This window comes from Bubalus bubalis, chromosome 14, assembly GCF_019923935.1.
Source record: "Bubalus bubalis isolate 160015118507 breed Murrah chromosome 14, NDDB_SH_1, whole genome shotgun sequence".
NCBI lineage: Eukaryota > Metazoa > Chordata > Mammalia > Artiodactyla > Bovidae > Bubalus > Bubalus bubalis.
Genome location: NC_059170.1, coordinates 16718053 through 16737423, shown reverse-complemented (window position 1 = coordinate 16737423; position 19371 = coordinate 16718053). Strand labels below are relative to the sequence as shown.

The following is a 19371-nucleotide window of genomic DNA, read 5'->3' as shown; positions in this document are numbered from 1 at the left end:
ACAGGAGGTGAGTTGGGGAGATGATGGGCTGGGCAAGGTGCTGAGGCAGGAGGGCCAGGGAGCTGCTGGAGAGGGAAGGGAGAGTGAGGACAGGAGGTGAGTTGGGGAGATGATGAGCTGGGCAAGGCGCTGAGGCAGGAGGGCCAGGGAGCTGCTGGGGAGGGAAGGGAGAGTGAGGATGGGAGGTGAGTCGGGGAGATGACGGGCTGGGCCGAGAAGGGCTTTGTGAGCTCTGTTAGGCCCTTCACTTTTATTCTGAGGGAGAAGGGGAAGAACTGTTGAAAGTTTGGAGAAAGAAAGTGACGTGAACTGCCTCCACAAGACAGGTAGGATTGGAGTTTGAAAACTTGGGACTAGATGGAGGACAGGGTGGAAGTAGGGGGACTAGTAATGAGCCTGCTGCAGCCATTAGACCAGAAATGATGGCGACTTGGACCAGGCTGATAGCAGAGAAAGAGAAGGAATTTGTTTCTAGGTGTATTTTGAAGATGGAGTAGAGATGTTTTTGTTATAAATATCAAGGTCATATCTTTAAGTTTTATAAGCTATCAGTGGAAAGTTTTCCCCCCTTTTCCTCATCCTGACCTCTGACTTAAAAAAAGGCTGAACAAAAGAACAATTAATTTTGCATGTGTCCTGATTTAGTTAGTACTTTGACCCCCCCAATTTAGCGAAATTTGTCACTAATAATTCGTAAGTAATACAGTCTGACCAGATGAGGCCAAAACCTCAGCTCATCTTTTAAGTTTTTTTAAAAGTGTTGTCAGGGCTGGTGGTGGGTGAAATTCCCACCTAAGTTGAACTTGGTATGGAGGGCTTCCCTGGTGGCTCAGTTGGTAAAGAATCTGCCTGTAATGCAGGACTTCCCAACTTCCCTGAGTTGGGAAGATCCCCTGGAGGAGGGCATGGCGACCCACTCCAGATTCTCCAACCCACTAGAGAATCCCCCTAGACAGAGGAGCCTGGGGGGGCTACTGTCCATGGGGTCGCAGAGTCGGACAGGACTGAGTGACTTTCACTCACCACTTTTTGAGGTTCTTGTTAAAGCTATTTATTGACTTAGAAGCTAAAATGTCGGGGTATTTTTTCTTGTGTAAAGCCCCTCAGTGCTTCACGGAACAGAACAATTCATAGTGATGCAGCGTATGGTGAGGGGATTTGTTTTCCTTTCGAAAAGTCTTTCCCCGACGCCTCCACTTGCTGTCTGACACTTGATAGTAAACAACTGTCTAACACTGCTTGTGAGCTATGGTCATTGCCCTGAAAAATGGTCTGTTTTAAGAAGAGTAATATGTCAAGAATAAAACTATCTAGCTTCTTTCATTCAGATATAAATTACAAAGAACTGTATTATGCTCCGTGTGTTCTAAGATTATCTGCTCCACACCTTTGTGTGAACCTGGAATGTAGACCTAGCAAGGAATGAAAATAATTATGAAGTAGTGAGTATAAAGTTGAGATTAGTCTTGACATATGTATGTGTACAGTTGTATTTGTGCATGTTAGAGGTGTTGATGTGTTAGCATTGATGCGTTGTTACAAATGTATTCCCCATTTTAAACATTTGATTTTAATAATTTTTTTCTCATCCTAAAAAGTTTTGGCCTGCTTTAATTTTCCAGCAGTATGTCTGGCACTAGATTTAAGTTAATGCATTCTAAAAAGCAAGCTGTCACAATTGATATGATTGGGTTTTGATAATTTTCTGTCAGTGAAAATGAGCCTTTGGCTTTTGCCCTATTTGCCTTTCAAAGAGGATAAAAGACACAAATTACTTTTGTAACATAATCCCTCTCTCTTCCCTACACACCACAGGAAGAATATAGTTTCTGGTGAAGTTTTGAGTATCCATTAATTACAGTATGTACCTTACTCTTCCTTCTGTTTTTAAATATGTAAATCATGTAGTCAGTTGTTGGTGTTTTCTGTTTTTTTTTTTTTTTTTTAAGTAAATGTGTCCTAATTAAAATAAAAAATCTTAAGCTTATATATATCTTTTCATCTTTTCTGGGCAGAGAGGCAGATGAAGGCTGTAAAAAACCTTTAGAAAGATTGCTGAACATCTGGCAAGAAAGAAGTGTGTATGGCGGCGAGTTCATCCAGCAGCTGAAGCTGTCTATGGAGGACTCCAAGAGCCCTCCCCCCAAAGGTAGAGACATCACCACATGCTTACAGCCCTTGGTCTTTGCCTACTTTCGAATCAAATATGAAAAGCTGCAGTAGGGGTTGCTGTGAACCACCAGCGATTGTATGATTCTTCAGAGAGAAATGCTCATAAATGATGGTGAGAATTTATGTAGTGCTTGCAGCGTGTAAGCCTGGTTCTCGTATTCATGCTGTTCATCATCTCGTTCCCTGCCTTTTGCTCTCTATTCTCCTTGGGTCGCTCCTGCCTTTCTGAGACTTTCCTTGCGCAAGGGAAACGAACGACAAACTTGTTTAGAGTTCTAGGGAACTAGGAAGTACCCTGGGTAAGATTTTGTCCTAGCTTTGCCGTTAGCTACTATAGGCTCTTGAATAAGTCCTTTAGCCCTTTTGGAACTTGGTTTCATTAAATACTCATGTGGTTTGGTGATGTACTTTTGACGGGTGTCAGCTGTCATCAAAAATTGGTTTTGGTCTTTATTGAGCCAAGGATATCCTCAGGTAATGTGTACATGCATGTATGTGAATTTTGCCAAGTCCTTAAAAGCTATTTTGTTTTTTCCTTTGAAGAGGAGGAATAAGACCAAACATTATTTGGTTCTTTGGCTTCTGGTTAGTTGTGATTGAATTCTGGTTGGCACAGCTCTCATGTGACTGCATATATACCCATTGCCTGGAGGATCAAGTCCGAGTCCTCACATGGTGTTCTCTTTATAATGTGAACTAGTCTCCTTTTCCAGATTCTTCTCCCATTTCCTCACATGTACCATATTTGGCCATTCCTAACAACTTCCCTTCTGAATGCTCTGTGGTTCCCCTTCCTTTGCATCTGCTATTGCTGCTGCTAAGTTACTTCAGTCGTGTCCAACTCTGTGCAGCCCAGTGGACGGCAGCCCACCAGGCTCCCCTGTCCCTCGGATTCTCCAGGCAAGAACACTGGAGTGGGTTGCCATTTCCTTCTCCAGTGCATGAAAGTGAAAAGTCAAAGTGAAGTCGCTCAGTCATATCCGACTCTTTGCGACCCCACGGACTGCAGCCTACCAGGCTCCTCTGTCCATGGGATTTTCCAGGCAAGAGTACTGGAGTGGGGTGCCATTGCCTTCTCCGTTGCATCTGCTGTTACCTCTGCCTAAAATGTCTTTCTGCCCCCTTGTACGTGGTGAACCTACTCTTCAAGAATGCTACTCTCATTCTGACATCTTTGCCAGCTTGACTGGGCACAGGTAGCCAATTCCCTCCTTGTTCCTCTAGTATTTTGTACATGCGTCTGTAATAGAATTTAACCATGATTAGCACTTTCACTTTTCACTTTCATGCATTGGAGAAGGAAATGTCAACCCGCTCCAGTGTTCCTGCCTGGAGAATCCCAGGGCCTGGGGAGCCTGGTGGGCTGCCGTCTGTGGGGTCGCACAGAGTTGGACACGACTGAAGCGACTTAGCAGCAGCAGCATATGTGATGATATTCATTCAACAACTCTTTATTGTATACCTTTCATGATCCCTTCCAGATCTGAGTTTATATGTGTTTTAAGGTAGGGTAACTTTCCTGTGAAATTATAGTTTAGAGGCTTGATAAGAATGGCATAAGTGCTTTCAGATTGCAGATCATTGTTGTTTTACTTGGAGTTGACAGAAGACAATTTTGGGGTCACTCCGAAGAGCAAGATATTTCCTACTTTGGATTCTGGCCGTGTTAGTGTTGTGTTCTTTGGAGGTGTTCTGCACAGTGTCGGCGAATTATCCAGCATTCTTTTCTCTCCTCTGACTTCAAGTTCATTGGTAAACAGTACTGATTTCTTAAAAACACCTTTGGGCAAGTAGGAGAGCTCTGAAAGATGATGTTTGAAGCCAAGTGTTGAATTTCAATTCAGCAAACATTTGCCAGACATATGCTATGAGTAAACAGCTCTGCTAGACAGTATAGGAAAGAGCAGAGAGGAGTGAGAAATAGTTCTGCACTCAGGGAGGAGTCAGACTAATTGGGGGATTTGTGGTAGCAGTAGATTTGAAAATAGCTCCATTAGGTTTCTGATTTTTTTTTTTTTTGTAGTGTCTAGACATTAACAATAGAGACAATATTCCTTTACTGTGGAGGATGATGCTGATCCAAAGATAATTTCTCTTTTTCTAGTTTGTAAAGATGAAAACACGTATCAAAAGGTTCCAACGTGTGTATTCGTCTCAGCTAACTCACTGTCTTCTCACTGTCTTCTTCAGACTTCAGTTACCAGAATATTTTACACAGTCCTTTCAGAATGTTGATGAATTTTTCCAGAAGCTTATTTCCAGGATTAAATAGTCCATTTATATTGCAGTGTTAATTCATGAGTAATTCTTTGTCTGCAGACAGCTTTATAAGAGTTTACCCTTGGAATAAAAATTTTCTCGTGGAACTTTGGCAGTTCTAATCTTTTAGAATGTATGAGTTTAGGAATTTTTAGAATTGGACCTTTTTTGAGTTTATATACCTGTGATAGCTTATGGTGAACAATGTCGGATTCTTGATCTCCGAAGAAGATACGGGACCAGGGACCGGGCTTGATCACTCAAGAGCTTTTGTGTAGCAGAGTTTTATTAAAGTAAGACAAGGGACAGAGAAAGCTTCTGACATAGACATCAGAAGGGGATGGAGAATGCCCCCCTTGCTAGTGTTAGCAAGGGAGTTACATACTTTTTAATTATTACAATAAATCAAAAGACTGTCTCAAGTTTGTGAAAATTTTACCAGACCCACTCCCACAATTTACATTTTAAGATAACAGGATTAGCCAGAGGTTTTCAGGAAGGAGAACTGCCCTCAAGCAGGATACATTATTGTTATATAATCCTTAGCAGAGTTTAAACTGAGTTGTTTGTTGTGTAATCATCAGTTACAGACTTAAAGAAAAAAACGTTGTATATGACTAAGACTAATGAATGTAGAGAAAAAAAAAGTTTGTTCTTTCCTCCTTGAGAACCCCAGACCCCTCTCTCCTCGGGGACCCCCGGACTTCTTATCAACCTGCCTAGGAATTGACTCGCTCACCTGTCTCTCAGGTACAGGACCCAGGGATTCTAAAGTTGTCTCTCTGTTCTTGGGAAAACTCAAGTCGTTGCTTGTCTGGGTGGAACGTCACCATTTACTTGAGTCCCGCATGAATCACACAGTATCCTATGGTTGAAGACTTTGAAAGGGAAAGGGAAGGACAAAGGAAGTAGCATTTATTCAACTCCAGTCTCTCTGCTGGCTTCTTTTCCTGTTAATTTATTTTAGGTACTTAAGGACTATATGTATTTAGTATTGTATCTCAGATGACAGTATTAAGACTCGAAAGGATAGAGTACTTTTGTCCAAGTAGATACAATTGATAAGTAAGTCTATATAAACTCAGGTCTGTATAACTTTAAGCATATTTTCTTCACACCTTAACTTTTCCTTGCAAGCACATGGATTCAGTTGATTTGAATTAGGTTATGAATTCATGAGTAGGTCACTCAGCTTCCCTGGACCTTTAGTATAGTTAGTTTAGCTATTCAGGGCAAGGGTTTGAAAGCAAACTTCCAGAGTATGAATCCTAGCTCTGTCGCTTGCAAGTTGTGTGACCTTGGGCATGGCATTTGACCTCTCTGAGCCCCAGGTTCCTCACTGTACAGTATGGCTATTGATAGTAATACCTCATAGGCCTGTGTGAGGATTACTTGAGATCATGTAGATATGAAGTTATTAATGTGATCACATGGCTTCTTTTTGGCACCCCCTCCCAGTTCTAATATCTAATATTCTGAGTTTCTAAATATAAGCCAATAGCAAAAGTAGGAAGAATCTTGTTAGTATTTTCAGTCCCTGAGACTTTGCGCGAGGTTGGAAAGCATGGTGGTTCAGAGCGCACACTCTAGGCTTAGCTTCCTGGGTTCAGGGCTGGACCTGGCGGTTCAGTCCAGTGAGATGAGACGGGTCGGGTGTTTCCAGAACTGTGCCTTGAGTGTCAGCCCTTGGTTTGCTGCACATCTTTTTCTCCCCACAAGTAGAAGTTAATGTGTTTTTTAAAAGAAAAGTCTCTTTTGCAGGGAGGGAACAAAGAATGAGGGAGTTATTAGAAATAGTATTTCCTGATTCTTTTTTCATTATAAAAGTAATATAAAATCTGTGGGGTTTTTTTTTCTTTCTTTTCTTTTTTTTTTTTTAATCTTAGAAATTTTTAGTAGATCTTCAGAAGGTCCAGCTTTTTGGGTAGATGACTGCATTTTCTAATGTGATTGGGGACCATTCGGGCTAACTTTTTGCCTTAGAATTAGTTTTATTGTCGGAAATTCTATCATAGTCAGGTCTATGCATACTATAAACCCTTCGGTCACCAGAGCAGTTGATGGTTAGTGGAGTGCAAGGCCCCCTGGAGACACGGGAATGAGTTGGAGGATGGAACAGAAGGTGTGCAAGATGAGGACAGAAGGAACTTTGCCCCCGAGGTGTTTGCCTGCCTATGAACAGAGTGAGTGAGGGCGTGAAAAGGGGATGAGTGGAACTGCTGTGGTCAGAGCCGAATGGATAGCGGAAGGTGCCTGGTCTGAAATCCACTCAGGAACGGGCCTGGCAGATGCCTGGGTCGTTTTAATGGTTGTGTGACTCAATTGAGGATTCTGGGCATCCTCACTGCTAACCCTGTACATGAGCAGAGGAGAGTCTGGTTCGTGTAAAGGACAGTGGGGATGGTCATTTGTGGCACAGCCCTGGGGCTTTCCAAGCACTGTGCTTCCTCTGCCCTCGGGAGGTTTCAGGCTCAGGTGTGTTGATACTTTCCTGAGCATCGTAGGGCTGTAAAGGAATAAGGTGCTCAAGGTTTCTGTCAGCACAGAAGGTCTGTGGCCTGCCAACGGCCATGCAAAGTAGCAGGGCCAACTGCTTTCAAAGAGAGGCCCATGGGGTTAGAGGGAGATGGTGATGGTTGAAAGTGAGTGCTGAGAGTGATGCTGCCATTTCCATTCATTACCAAGTAGACTGAACCTCGGTGGCCTTTCCAGGGTTTTGAATAGAGGCCTGATGGGGCCAGAGCTCAGCTTTAGTAAGAGAGAGAGTATAGTCCATGTTGGAGAAGGAGTGATTGGAAGAGGCAGGATGCAGTTGGGACAGCGGTCTGGATGAGGCATGAGAGAGGACAGGTGGCTGATAAGAGGCTTTGGGAAGAAGCAGAAAGCGGGCATATGGAAGAATTCCTCACAGGTGTGGAATCTGTTACAAGTTGGGACTCGGGGAGAGATTCTGCTATTCTCCAAGGCATGGTACTTAGAAGATGGAGCCAGTGGAACTAGATAGCTCAGGAAAGGTGGAGCCCTGTGGGGGAAATGATAAATGATTTATTTCCAGTAGGTCCTCTAAGTGGAGACAGGAGAGAACCGGAAACATAGGATGATGATGGTTACTTCCTATTACACCCTCTTCCATCAGGATGTGAAGGATGGAAACAGCCCAAAAATTGTCATCAGTTTGATTTCAGTTTTGCATTGCTGTGAGTGAGTGACAGCAAGAACTCCCGCTTAGGAGACAGAAAGCTTTTGCTGTGGGACCCAGACTTACTAAACAAGGTCTCTGGCTTTAGAGAAACCTCAGCTGATGGGCCTTGACATTCTCATGAAAAATGAGGTGGGGAGCAGTGGGGAAAGCAAAGACATAGATATGTGTAAGGGCTTCCACTATCTGAATTCAGTGGTTCCTAGTGTCCTGAGATGTTCAGTGATATGTGGTTTTTATATGTAATAATTTCTGTATGAGAGTTGGAAAATTGAAGTTTTATAATTTTTTCTACCTTCTTTAGTGTCTTTAACAGTTATTTTTTGAGCATTCTCTTCTAGGTGTTTGGAAGTGAACAGAACAATACTATAAATTCATTTTTGCTCCTGTGCTTACATTCTTGTGGCCACTAATCAAACATAGCCACTTTGACGCTGTGGTGACTGAATGTCAACAGGATCATACCACACGCTACACACTACTTAGGCAGCCAGTGTCTGCAAAGACATTTCATATGCAAATTACAGCCTTACAGGTTTTCTGTTTGAAAAATACAGCCATCCTTGCTTTGCGTAGTGCAGGACTGTAAAAATGACTGGTCAAGCTGAATACCATCAAAGTGATCTTAATAATCAATGTGGAAAATTACAATTGTTCTGTGACTTTTAAAATTTTTTTGTCAAAGAAAGAAAAACTCACTGTTGATCTCAATTGTATAAGAAAACAAAAAAGTAAAATAAAGATTCACTTAGCATGTTTTAACATAAATTAGAAACATGAGTTGCAATGTTTATTTTTCTGTAACAGACTTACCAAGAGTGATTTGAACGAAGCTTGTTGCATCTTTTCCATCGTTGTCATGCTCCTTTCTCACTTTGGATCAGTTTCCAACATTTTAGCCTTTGTGCTGTCAGTGTTGTGAAGTATCTCTTAAGCGTTCCTCTAAAGTGAATTTTGTCAACATTACTTCCTCTAGGACATTCTTTTCATCACAACCACTTCCTTCATTTATGTTGATAAGTTGGCCTTCACTAAGTTCCCTCTGGCTATGAATCCAGAGTCTCCTGAAGAACATGACAAGGGTCCGCATCCCTACAGCCCCAGTCTCTTGTACAGCCCCATTTATGTTGTTTATGTTTCATGTGAATTTCATTTCCAGCATTAATTTTAGTTTTAGTTTCTTTGTTTCTCTTTCATCTTTGTCAGTCAGTTCCCTGTTTTGATTATTTATTTTTATAAAATGTCATGTGGATTTTGACACTGGGAGACTAACAACACAACTAAACACTTTGTTGCCTATGTGTGAACTGAATAACAGTGACCAGTTACTTACCTTGAAAGAAGTGATGCGGTCACTAATCATGATGCCCTTTTGTTATGTACGTAGTGATTTGTGGACCGAAATTAGCAGCGAGGTTTGTTGTTGATGCAGTTACTCCGAGTAAATACGCCATGACAACTGAAATTTAAAGTGTGTTGTTAGGGGAATGGTGTCATTTAACCAAACCATGGTAATAAATCTGTGCATAATAGAATAGCACGAAGACAGGACTGCCCGTCATACAGATGCTGCTGTTTCTCTTCTTTAGCAGAGCAAACAAAACATTAAGAAAAAAAAATGAAACCCACAATATTGACTTGGCTTTCACGTCAAACATAGTTCGCTCAGTTAATATGTAAGGTAGAGAACAGAAGCTGCATCCTGGGGTCCAGAAGAGAATGTTGAATTAAGCAGGAAGTATCCGTGTCCTGTTTATAACGCACAGAAATCTGAGGCAGGTGCATGGTGCCCCTCCCTTGACAAGAGGAGAGGATAGTTGTGTTGGCACTAAGTAAGTTTTAGTTGAGTTCGGTGGAAAGCACACAGATTTTGAAATCATACCATTACATGAGTTATTCAGCCTCTCTGGGTCTTCATTTTCTCACCTATAAAATGGAGACACACCACGCCTTAGAATTGTTCAAAGGATCAAATGTAAAGAGGCTCTTGGGATGCCTGGCACACGTTAGGCGTCCAGTAGTTTCTTTACTTTCCAAACCTGAATTTCTCGTTTATCTTTATGTCCCTCAGTTGTTTGGTGTTTATTTTGTATTGTCCAATTTGATGCAAAAGGAATGATTTTGGAATTAATACATCCATCATAAAAATTTAAGAGCACATGATACAGATAATTAAAAAATGTAACCCATTAGCCTCAAAAGTGGTTAATTTTAAATGTTGACCTAGGTCATTTCTCTTAGTAGTATCATCATGCTCAGCAATGGTTATTTTAAATTTTAGTGTAAAACTAGGTTTGTTTTGTTCTTAAAAGGATGATTTAAAGGGTATTTGTTTTTAGAGCTTTTGACACAGTCTTATCGATGGGTCTCTCTACTACTTTTTTCTGAAATGATCCCAGAAAGCGTCAAGTCTCTCACTATACACACGGTATAGTCTATTCAGGCCTTGGCACACGTTGGCTTGCTTCATTATGTTTTCTCATGAGGTTTGTTACCTTTTTACTTTCCCTGTTAACTTCTTTTCTTTTAAAGATAATGAGGTTTTTTAGTGAAATATGTTAGTTTGGTAAGTTTCACTTTTAGGTGCTTTTTTCCAGTGAGTCAATCTGAGACGACCAACTGAGGCCGTTTTGACTCTTCTCAATAATGTACGGAATGACCACCACTTGAAAATAAGTGGCATTTAGGGTTAATGTTAAGCCATCTCTGGAAAGGTGCACCCTTCTACCCTGTTTTACTTGTGACCCGTTGTGCTTAGCATTTGACCTACCTCTTCAGGCTGCAGTGACCCACGTGTGCCACTCTTTTCTTTCCTCTAGCAACAGAGGAGAAGAAATCTCTGAAGCGGACTTTTCAGCAAATACAAGAGGAGGAGGATGACGACTATCCTGGCAGCTACTCTCCCCAGGATCCTTCTGCAGGGCCCCTCCTGGTACGTCCGGACCCCCCAGAGCATCGGGCTGAATGGCTTGAAGTGACCCCTAGTTGAAGGTTCTGGCCACAAGGTGGAGCTAGTGATCAGTAGTGTGGAATCACCAGACGGGAGCTCTTGGCACTGGGTGCAGGATCCACTCGTGAAGCAGGCTTTGGATTTGTGTTTTACAGAGTAATTGGATTTGGTGTTTTTTCACTCCTAGAAATTTAAAATATTCTTTAAAAGTAGTTTTTGTAAACCAGTAGATATTACAAAGACATTCAGAAGTCCTCTAGTATGGCTTGTCTTATAAGTAAACAAGGTGTTAGTATCTGAGGATAGTGTGTGTAGCAACAGCAAATTTGCCACACTATAGCCTATTTAAATATTAGACCAGATGCTAGCATTGACTGAGTTTTTAGCCATATATTTGCATTGTTTGACCCCCTTGTGTAAGTTAGTTCATGAACTCTGTATGGTTGGTTCGTTTTAGCTGTTTGTTTATTTATGTATTCATTTACAGTCAAAGAAAGTGAGTCTCAAGGAGACAAATTAAGTAACTTACTTGGTGTTTGAATTGAATCTGGGCCTGGCTGACTTCAAAGCCCATACACATTTCACTGAGTTGCACTGCCTCTCATTCTGCCTAATGCAGCTTTATTTTATTACACATGGGTGTGCTTAAGGCCTGTGTAAATAGAAAGCATGTCTGATTTGTGTTATGGTAAGATGTCAAATTAGCCTGGGAGTTAAATGAAAACAGTGTTAGGCCATGTATCTTTGCATTTAAAAACTTGCAAGAGAACAGCCCAAATGACCAACTTTCAGGATAACCTGACTGCTGTCTCCATGGTACTCTGGGGGTCATTGTGAACTAGCTAACCTGACTGCTGTCTCCAGGGCACTCTGGGGGTCGTTGTGAACTAGCTAACCTGTCAATGTTGTATGTTTTCCTGACAATTAAAAAACCCTTTTTTGGTATACACAGAATATGCATTCTTGGTTTGTTTTTTTTGTTTGTTTTTGTTTTCTTTCCTCTTTGTTTATAATTAATGAGCTTGACACATTTAGTTTTGGTAGTGGCTGCCGAAATCAAAAACATCATCTTTGTGACATTCATTTTGTAGAGCAAATCCAGGAAAGAATTGAAGTAGGTAGTGTCCTTTCATTTAATCAGGTTGCTGGAGCGTTTGATACGTGTTCCTTTACTATAAACTGGAGGCCGTTCTATACTAGAGACCATGCATCCTTTGAAACTAAGCAGTGTGAACCAGACTCCATTTTCTTAAGTTTCCAAAAACATACTCTTTAAAAAAAATTCTTTTCCACAGTTATATAGAATTTCATTTGTGTTCTGCCTCACACTTAGAAATACTATGTGCATTCTCTTAGAATTTATATCACTGATTCAGTATACACTCTGGGGTAGGGACAGTGGTTCTTTTTTAAATGTCAGGGATGATCAATTTTAGAATTCGCCTTCACCTTGTTGAACTCCAGCTAAGTTTCTCTAAACCCCACATCCCCACATATCTTCACGGATGGTGTTATCTTTGTTTTCCTTGTACAGACTGAGGAGCTGATCAAAGCTTTGCAGGACCTAGAAAATGCTGCATCGGGGGATGCTACTGTCCGACAGAAAATTGCTTCTTTACCCCAGGAAGTGCAAGATGTTTCTCTTTTGGAAAAAATAACAGGTGAGAAGTTAGAGGTCAGGTGAAGGATGAGGGAAGGGGAACATATCTCCAGTGCATCAGACCCCAGGACATGCCAACGTCTGCAGATACAGACCTTCTACCTGGGGCTGGGTACTCTATTGTCTTGAGATTTGCAAACATAACTCACAGACTGAACAAATGAGCTGCTGGGATAGTCTGAGCTTGAATAGTGACTCTAGGAAATATTGCAGAAATGCTGGCGTGCCACAGCCTGTGGTACTCAGTTCAAGTAAGGTCTTTTGAAATCGGTACAAACTGTGTGCAGGAGGGCAAAGGAGGGGGAAGCATTAAACTCATGACCCTCTTAACAAAAAAAAAAATGTATGACTCAGTGTCATGATTTTTATACTGTACCCTACCACGCCCCCTTGAGGTTTGTATTGTTAATCTTATCACCTTGCCCTTGTGATGATAACCCCCAGTTAAACAGGGAGGGGCAGTTGACATTCTTCCCGCTCTATGCTTGGTCAGTCGAGAGGAAAGAGTGAGCGTGAACTCCCCACCTCCTCCATTTAGGAAGCAAGCTATGAGGACATGTGAGGGAAGGCAGTGCTGCCCAGACAGAGGGGGCGGGAAGCCCTTCAGGCAGGAGTGGGTTACTGGAGAGCACAGCCAGGCCTCTTGGCTCGCTCTCTACTCCCCCCACCCCAGCAATCAAACCCACTGGATCGAACAACCTGTTGAGCGCACAGGCTGTTGATCTTTCCCCCTTTTCCCAGCCTTTAGCCCCCTCCTGGCCTCATGTTCTCTGTTACTCGGCTTCGGGTCTTTATAATCACCCTTCACACACACCCTGAGTGCCTTTTGCTCTTTTTTCCCTTCTCCCTATAGTCTTCTGGAAAAACTCAACTTTTTGAATCACAGTCTGCAAAACTGAAAACAAGTTAACATAAAATCAGCAGCATGTGTAGTTGCATTTGTCTGTTTTCACTGACTTAAAGGACTTACATGGCTTTTAAAAAGTATTTATTTTGATTTTTAATTATGGTGAAATACACCTAACAAAACTTGCCATCTTAACCATTCTGAAGTGTGCCATTCAGAGGTGCGCCATTCAGAAGTGCTGAGTACATTCACATTGTGCAGCCAGTTTCCAGAACTCGTTCCATCTTGCAGAACTGAAGCTGTCTATCATTAAAGTAACAATTCACTGTTTTTATATTTTTATAAAATATAAATATCCCCACCCACCCCCCAGCTCCTGGCGGCCGCCACTCACAATTGTATGTGGCTGGGCAAAACAAATGATTAACATTGGCTAACTTTTCTTTCTATTTCTGTGGATGAACATGCTGTTTTCTAAAGCAGCCCGTTAGCCTAGTAAGCCTATTTCTTCTTACCCACCCAAGGGCACTGCTCTGACAATCCTCCCCTTTTCTCCTGCATCTCCAGTCCATCCCCACCCCCGCTACTGGGCCATTCTCCATAGCATAAAATACATATTTTTTTTCTCATGTGGGAAAATTTTTTATTTCTTGGCCTAGTACCTTCCTCCAGCTATTGTCTCCTTTCTCTGTTGTGTAGCTAAACATTCTAAATAGATGGCGTATACTCATCTGTCCCTATTCTCTACCGCCCCCCACCACCCTTTGGTTTCACTTCACTGACTGCTCTTATCAGTGTTGGCTGATGACTTCCATGTTGCTAAATTCAGTGGTGAACTTTTTGTGCCCATTCTTTTGTGTGTGTGTGTCTGGGGGGGTGGGGGGCACAGAGTTTTATTAAAATATAAAAACAGAGACAGTTTCTGACATAGACATCAGAAGGGGGACGGAGAGTGCCCCCCTTACTAGTCTTATCAAGGCCTTATATATTTTTGCCCATTCTTAATTTGGCCCAGTTGATCATTTCTTCTTCCTAAAAATACTTTCTCACTTGGTGTGGTAGGCAAAATAATGGTCCTCCCCAAATGTCCATGTTCTGATCCTTAGAGCCTGCAAATATATTGTCTTACATAGAAAAAGGGACTTTGTGGATGTGGTTGAGTGAAGGATCTTGCGGTGGGGAGGTAATTCTCCTGGGTTAGTCAAGTGGTCTGGGTCCTTAGAAGAGCAAGGAGAGCAGGAGTAAGAGATGTGACTGGGGAAACAGAAGTTGGAGAGATGCATTTTGAAGATAGAAGGAAAGGGCCATGATACTACAATAAATGTCAAGATGCTACGTCTATGTTGTTTTAGGCCACCAGGTTTCTGATGCTGTGTTTCTGGCAGCAGGAGGAGGCTGGGACGCCACATGTTCTAACTTTCCTCTCTAGTCTCTTGTCTTTTCAGGCTCCTTTGTTGATTCTTCCCTTCTTCTCCTCTTAATTTTGAGTAATTAGCTCTCTTCCCTAGTTAGTTTCACTGACAGTTCCTTTCATCCTGTTTGATGACTTTAAATAACAATTTTTGTGCTGATGATCCCCTAATTTACATCTCTAGGGTTGACCTCTTCCTTGAACTTGAGACCCATACATCCAGCCTCCTGCTCTGAGTGTTACTGAGTTGGATATCCTGAAAGACATTTCAGACTTGACCTGTCCCAAACCAGACTCTTCCTCTTCCCCCCAAATTTGTCTCATGGTCTTCCCTATCTCAGTAGATGGACCCTCTCATCATTCCTGTTGATCTGAACTACAGCTTGAATCTGACACCTGTTACCACCTCTGCTGCTGCCACCTGGTGGGAGTCTCCACCATCTTCACTTGAATTATCCCAGTAGCTTCCTGTCTGCTCTCCCTGCTGCCTCTTGTCCTCCAGCCATCAGTCTGTCTTCAACATAGTAACCAGAGTGATCCACTAAAATAGAAGTTGGATCATGCCCCACTCTGCTCAGAACACTCTAGTCATGTGGGTTCCTTGCCAAGCACTCTCCAAGGGCCCTTGTACTTGACTGTTTCTTCTGCCTGGAATGATCTTCCCCAGATGGTCACATGACTTGTTCTCGCACCACCTCCTTCCAAATGCTTTGCCTTTTTGTTCTCTAGAGTTCTTATCTTCAGCTGGTAAATAAGTAAAATATAGTGTATTATTTATTTCTTTTCTCTCTTTGAATGTAAACTTGAAGGCAGAAAGTTTTGGTCTTTTTGTTACCTTTTGGCTCAGAGCCTAGAACAGTGTTGGACACACAATAAGAGTCCACATATATGTCAGGCTGCTTGGAAGGGTTGGGGTATAAAAGTCTGATTGGAGTGAGTTTAGTGACCTGGTAGGAGAGAGGGTGGGGACCAGGAGGAGAGACAGCTCTGTCGAGTAGTTCCGCTGTAAGGGGAGCAGGCATGTGCACGGTAGCTGGGGAGGGACACGTGGTCAGAAGGTAGAGCAGTGTGTGTGCGTGCTAGTGGGAATGCTTCCGGAGGGAGAGACGGCTGGGGACCCGCAGGTGCCAGTCCCAGACACTTGAGTCTTGGAGGCAGCAGATGGGGTGCCCGTGCATAAGTGACAGAGTGGCTGAGGGAGGCACACAGCGCTTGTCTGTGGGCTTGGGAGGGCAGAGCATTTGAGGGTGGCCATGGGTAAGTTCCCCAAAGTGAGCATCTCACTGCTGCGTTTCAACTGCATTTTTTTCTTTGGCTCATAAAACTATCACAGGTTCTTTTTCTGGGTTGTAATTATTTGTGTGAATGAATTATTTCCCTTGTACAACTTCATGGAGTGTGAGAATTGATTTTTTTTTTTTTTTAATCTCAAAAAGTAGTGTTTTACTTGTCATTTTCTGCCACAGGCCCTGAAACATTTTAATGAAATTAACCATTACAAAAATAATTCAGCAGTGATGAAGGTAACCAACCTAACGACCCCAGCAGCTTGTTCCTAGACTGTGCCACCAGTCTTGAAGAATAAGTTTCACTGTCCTTTTTACCCTCGGTGACTGAAATTGTCTCTCTCCTTTGTTTTCTCTTTGGCTCACTCCCCTTCCACCAAGAACATGCTGTTGTTTCCTTGTCCCCGAGGAGCCTAGAAGTACCTGATCTTTGGCATCAGGCCTAATTTGGAATCCCTCAACAGTTCACCTTCCAGTATTCATATTGAGGCAGCGTCTAATAGTCCGACACTGTTTGCCAGAGAAACTCTGTGGGGAATTCTTAAATCTGGGTTACCTATGATTGTGCTGAACTCTCTCACCTTGACCACCTGCATTCAGAGGAAGCAAAATCTGTATCACGGACACTCACTTTCAGTTTATCCCATGGAACTACTGGCGTCTCGAGTGCTTTGTTTCAAAGCACCGAACTCTCTTGATCCTTTAAAGCCTTTTTAGCTATGACAAACCTAGACAGCATATTAAAAAGCAGAGACATCACTTTGCCAAGTCTGTATAGTCAAAGCTATCGTTTTTCTAGTTGTCATGTACTAATATTGGGCCATAAAGAAGGCTAAGTGCCAAAGGATTGGTGCTTTTGAATTGTGGTATTGGAGAAGACTCTTGAGAGTCCCTTTTACAGCAAGGAGATCAAACCAATCAACCCCAAATATTCATTGGAAGGACTGATGCTGAAGCTTCAGTACTATCGGCCACCTGATGTGAAGAGCTGACTTATTGAAAAAGACCCTGATGCTGGGAAAGATTGAAGGCAAGAGGAGAAGGGGGCGACAGAGAATGAGATGGTTGGATGGCATCACCGACTCAATGGACATGAGTTTGAGCAAAATTAGGGAGATAGTGAAGGACAGGGAAGCCTAGTGTGCTGCAGTCCATGGGGTTGCAAAGAGTTGGACACGACTTAGCAGCTGAACAACAGCAACAACAACATACATACTTCAGTGTTAATCTCACCATCCCCACATGTAATTAATTACATCAGTTTTTTTTAAACACAAATCATCCTTTGTCTTTTTTTACTTCCTGAGGTTGAGTGTGGTTCACCACTTTTTCCCAAGGATACCCTTTCTTATGCTTTGGTTCTTCTGCAGTTTCTTCCCCAAACAATGAGTTGCAACCCATTAATTGGGCCTGAAGTCAGTCTGGTAGATAATAACCAACCTTTTTCTTTTTTTTAAATGAGATGGCAGATAGAATGCTCTGCACACACTGAAGGAAGTATTGTCTAATGAAACTTTGGTTTCTTTTTTAATATATATTTATATAAAGTGTATTTCTTAGCATGGGTCACATTCAAAAGCATTTAAAAACTTCTGTCTTACCAGACTGTATATTTTGCTGAACAAGAGGTTTAATGCTTACACAGATTAAGAAATATAATCTTAAAGGTCCATTTTATTTATTTATTTTTAATCGAGTTTTTTTTGTTTTGTCTACTGAATTTGTTATAATGTTGCTTCTGTTTTATGTTTTGGGTTTTTGGCTATGAGGCATGTGGAATCTTGGCTCTCCAACCAGGGATCAAACCCACACCCCCTACATTGAAAGGTGAAGTCTTAACCACTGGACTACCAGGGAAGTCCCTGTAGGTCCATTTTAGAGCTATGGTTTTGAGTCCACAGCTCCTCAGCGAAGCCCACGATACTGAATCTGTTGTGTGGCTTTTATTGTCTTAGTTTTCACACTCAAGAAATGGGTGCTTACTTTTGTATTTCAGATGGATATGCAAAGAGTATTTAATGACGTAATATGAAGAAAGCAGTTTTGAAATTTTCAGAGATGGGGCAATATTATTTCATATATGACTGTAAATCTCTCTGTTTATTTGTAGAGCTTTTATAGGAATAGGCATTTTGAAGTCCTTTGTCAGATTCACCTCTTTGTACAATTGCCTCACTTCAGGTAGTTCAGAAAGGTCCCATTTTGTTGACAGGAGTAAGTGCCTTTGATTTTTTTGCCAGCCAGTCCATTGTCTACAGGTTCCAGCCTATTGGACTTGGGTGTTAGGGGAGAAACTGCTAACCTCCCCCAGAAGTCTTTGCAGTTATGCCTGTGTCATTATTTATTGTTTCTTTCTTTTTGGTCTCACTTGTATTTAGACAAAGAGGCAGCTGAACGTCTTTCAAAAACAGTAGATGAAGCATGTCTGTTACTAGCCGAATATAACGGGCGCCTGGCGGCGGAGCTGGAAGACCGACGCCAGCTGGCTCGGATGTTGGTGGAGTACACCCAGAACCAGAAAGACGTTTTGTCAGAAAAGGAGAAAAAACTGGAAGTGAGTACACGGCAAGGCAGACCCAAACTCCCCAAGTTTACCTTCCTGGAGCCCACGTTAGGAGGGTTTTATTATGCCTTAATTAGCACTTTTTTATTTAAAACATTCATGAGATGAGAACATCCATCAGATACTGTAATGATTTAAACCAAGTTGAAAATTGAAGTCATGTTTTTTATATGTCCAGGAAAGAACAAAGTGGAATGCAGAAAGCAAGCAATGAAGTCTTAAATCACAGCATTTAGGGTCTCATTGCTTTAGTTTGAACTCATATTTCAAGAAAAACAATTGTAGATTGAGGTTTGAGAAGAATAGGCATTCAGCACAGCCAAGGAATGATTGCATTTGGGAAATGCTTAAAACTTTCTTTTGGATTATATTGAGATTTATTTCCAACTTGTATCCTTTCTAAGGCCAGTAAGTAGTGTGCCTCCAAGCTCTGTCTGCAGTCTGTTCTAAAATTCCACATAAATCTAATAATGTTTGTGGAGCCCAGTTCTCAAACTGTTGAGAAGGAGCTGATTTTTACCCTGAGTTGACATTGTCTGAATGCCCTTGGAGAGCAGCTCCAGAACTAGTTTCTCTCCATGCATTTGTCTGGCTTAATTAAATACCTGGTGGTTTATCTCAGTCCTTTGATAACTGAACCAGAAGTGTGGATATCTGGGAACTTTTGCTTGCATCCTGCAGCTAAGCTTCCTTTTAAGGAATGTCTGCCCTTCTTTTTTTCAAATATATATAGAGAAGAGTTGCAACCAGTGGCTTGGGAAGGGAAGACAGTTTTGAGGTGAAGAATCAGTCACTTCTTACAGGAAACAAGAGTAGATCAGGGAGGGAGGGGATTGTCCCCATCTGCCAACCCTGCACTCAAGAAACGCTTTCTCTGGCCCAGAGGGACGGAAAAGTGAGCTAGCCCTGAGGCTGCCATGATTATGTTTGCCTTTCAACACAGTCATTTGACTTGTGCAGGGAAATGAAAGATGGCGCTTCTTGCCATGTCGTTACTGCAATGATTACGGGAGCTGTGATGGGT

The 19371-nt window shown here is 42.0% G+C and overlaps 1 protein-coding gene across 1 annotated transcript in view; it reads left to right on the top strand.

Moving 5' to 3' along the window:
* The window catches only part of RPRD1B (regulation of nuclear pre-mRNA domain containing 1B), a 57410-nt gene that overhangs the window by 11785 nt on the left and 26254 nt on the right, over positions 1-19371 (top strand). Inside the window, exons 3-6 of the mRNA XM_006051740.4 lie at positions 2016-2149; positions 10450-10562; positions 12115-12241; positions 18163-18338. Of these exons, the coding sequence (XP_006051802.1) occupies positions 2016-2149; positions 10450-10562; positions 12115-12241; positions 18163-18338 (550 nt within the window). The remainder of the gene's footprint in view (positions 1-2015; positions 2150-10449; positions 10563-12114; positions 12242-18162; positions 18339-19371) is intronic.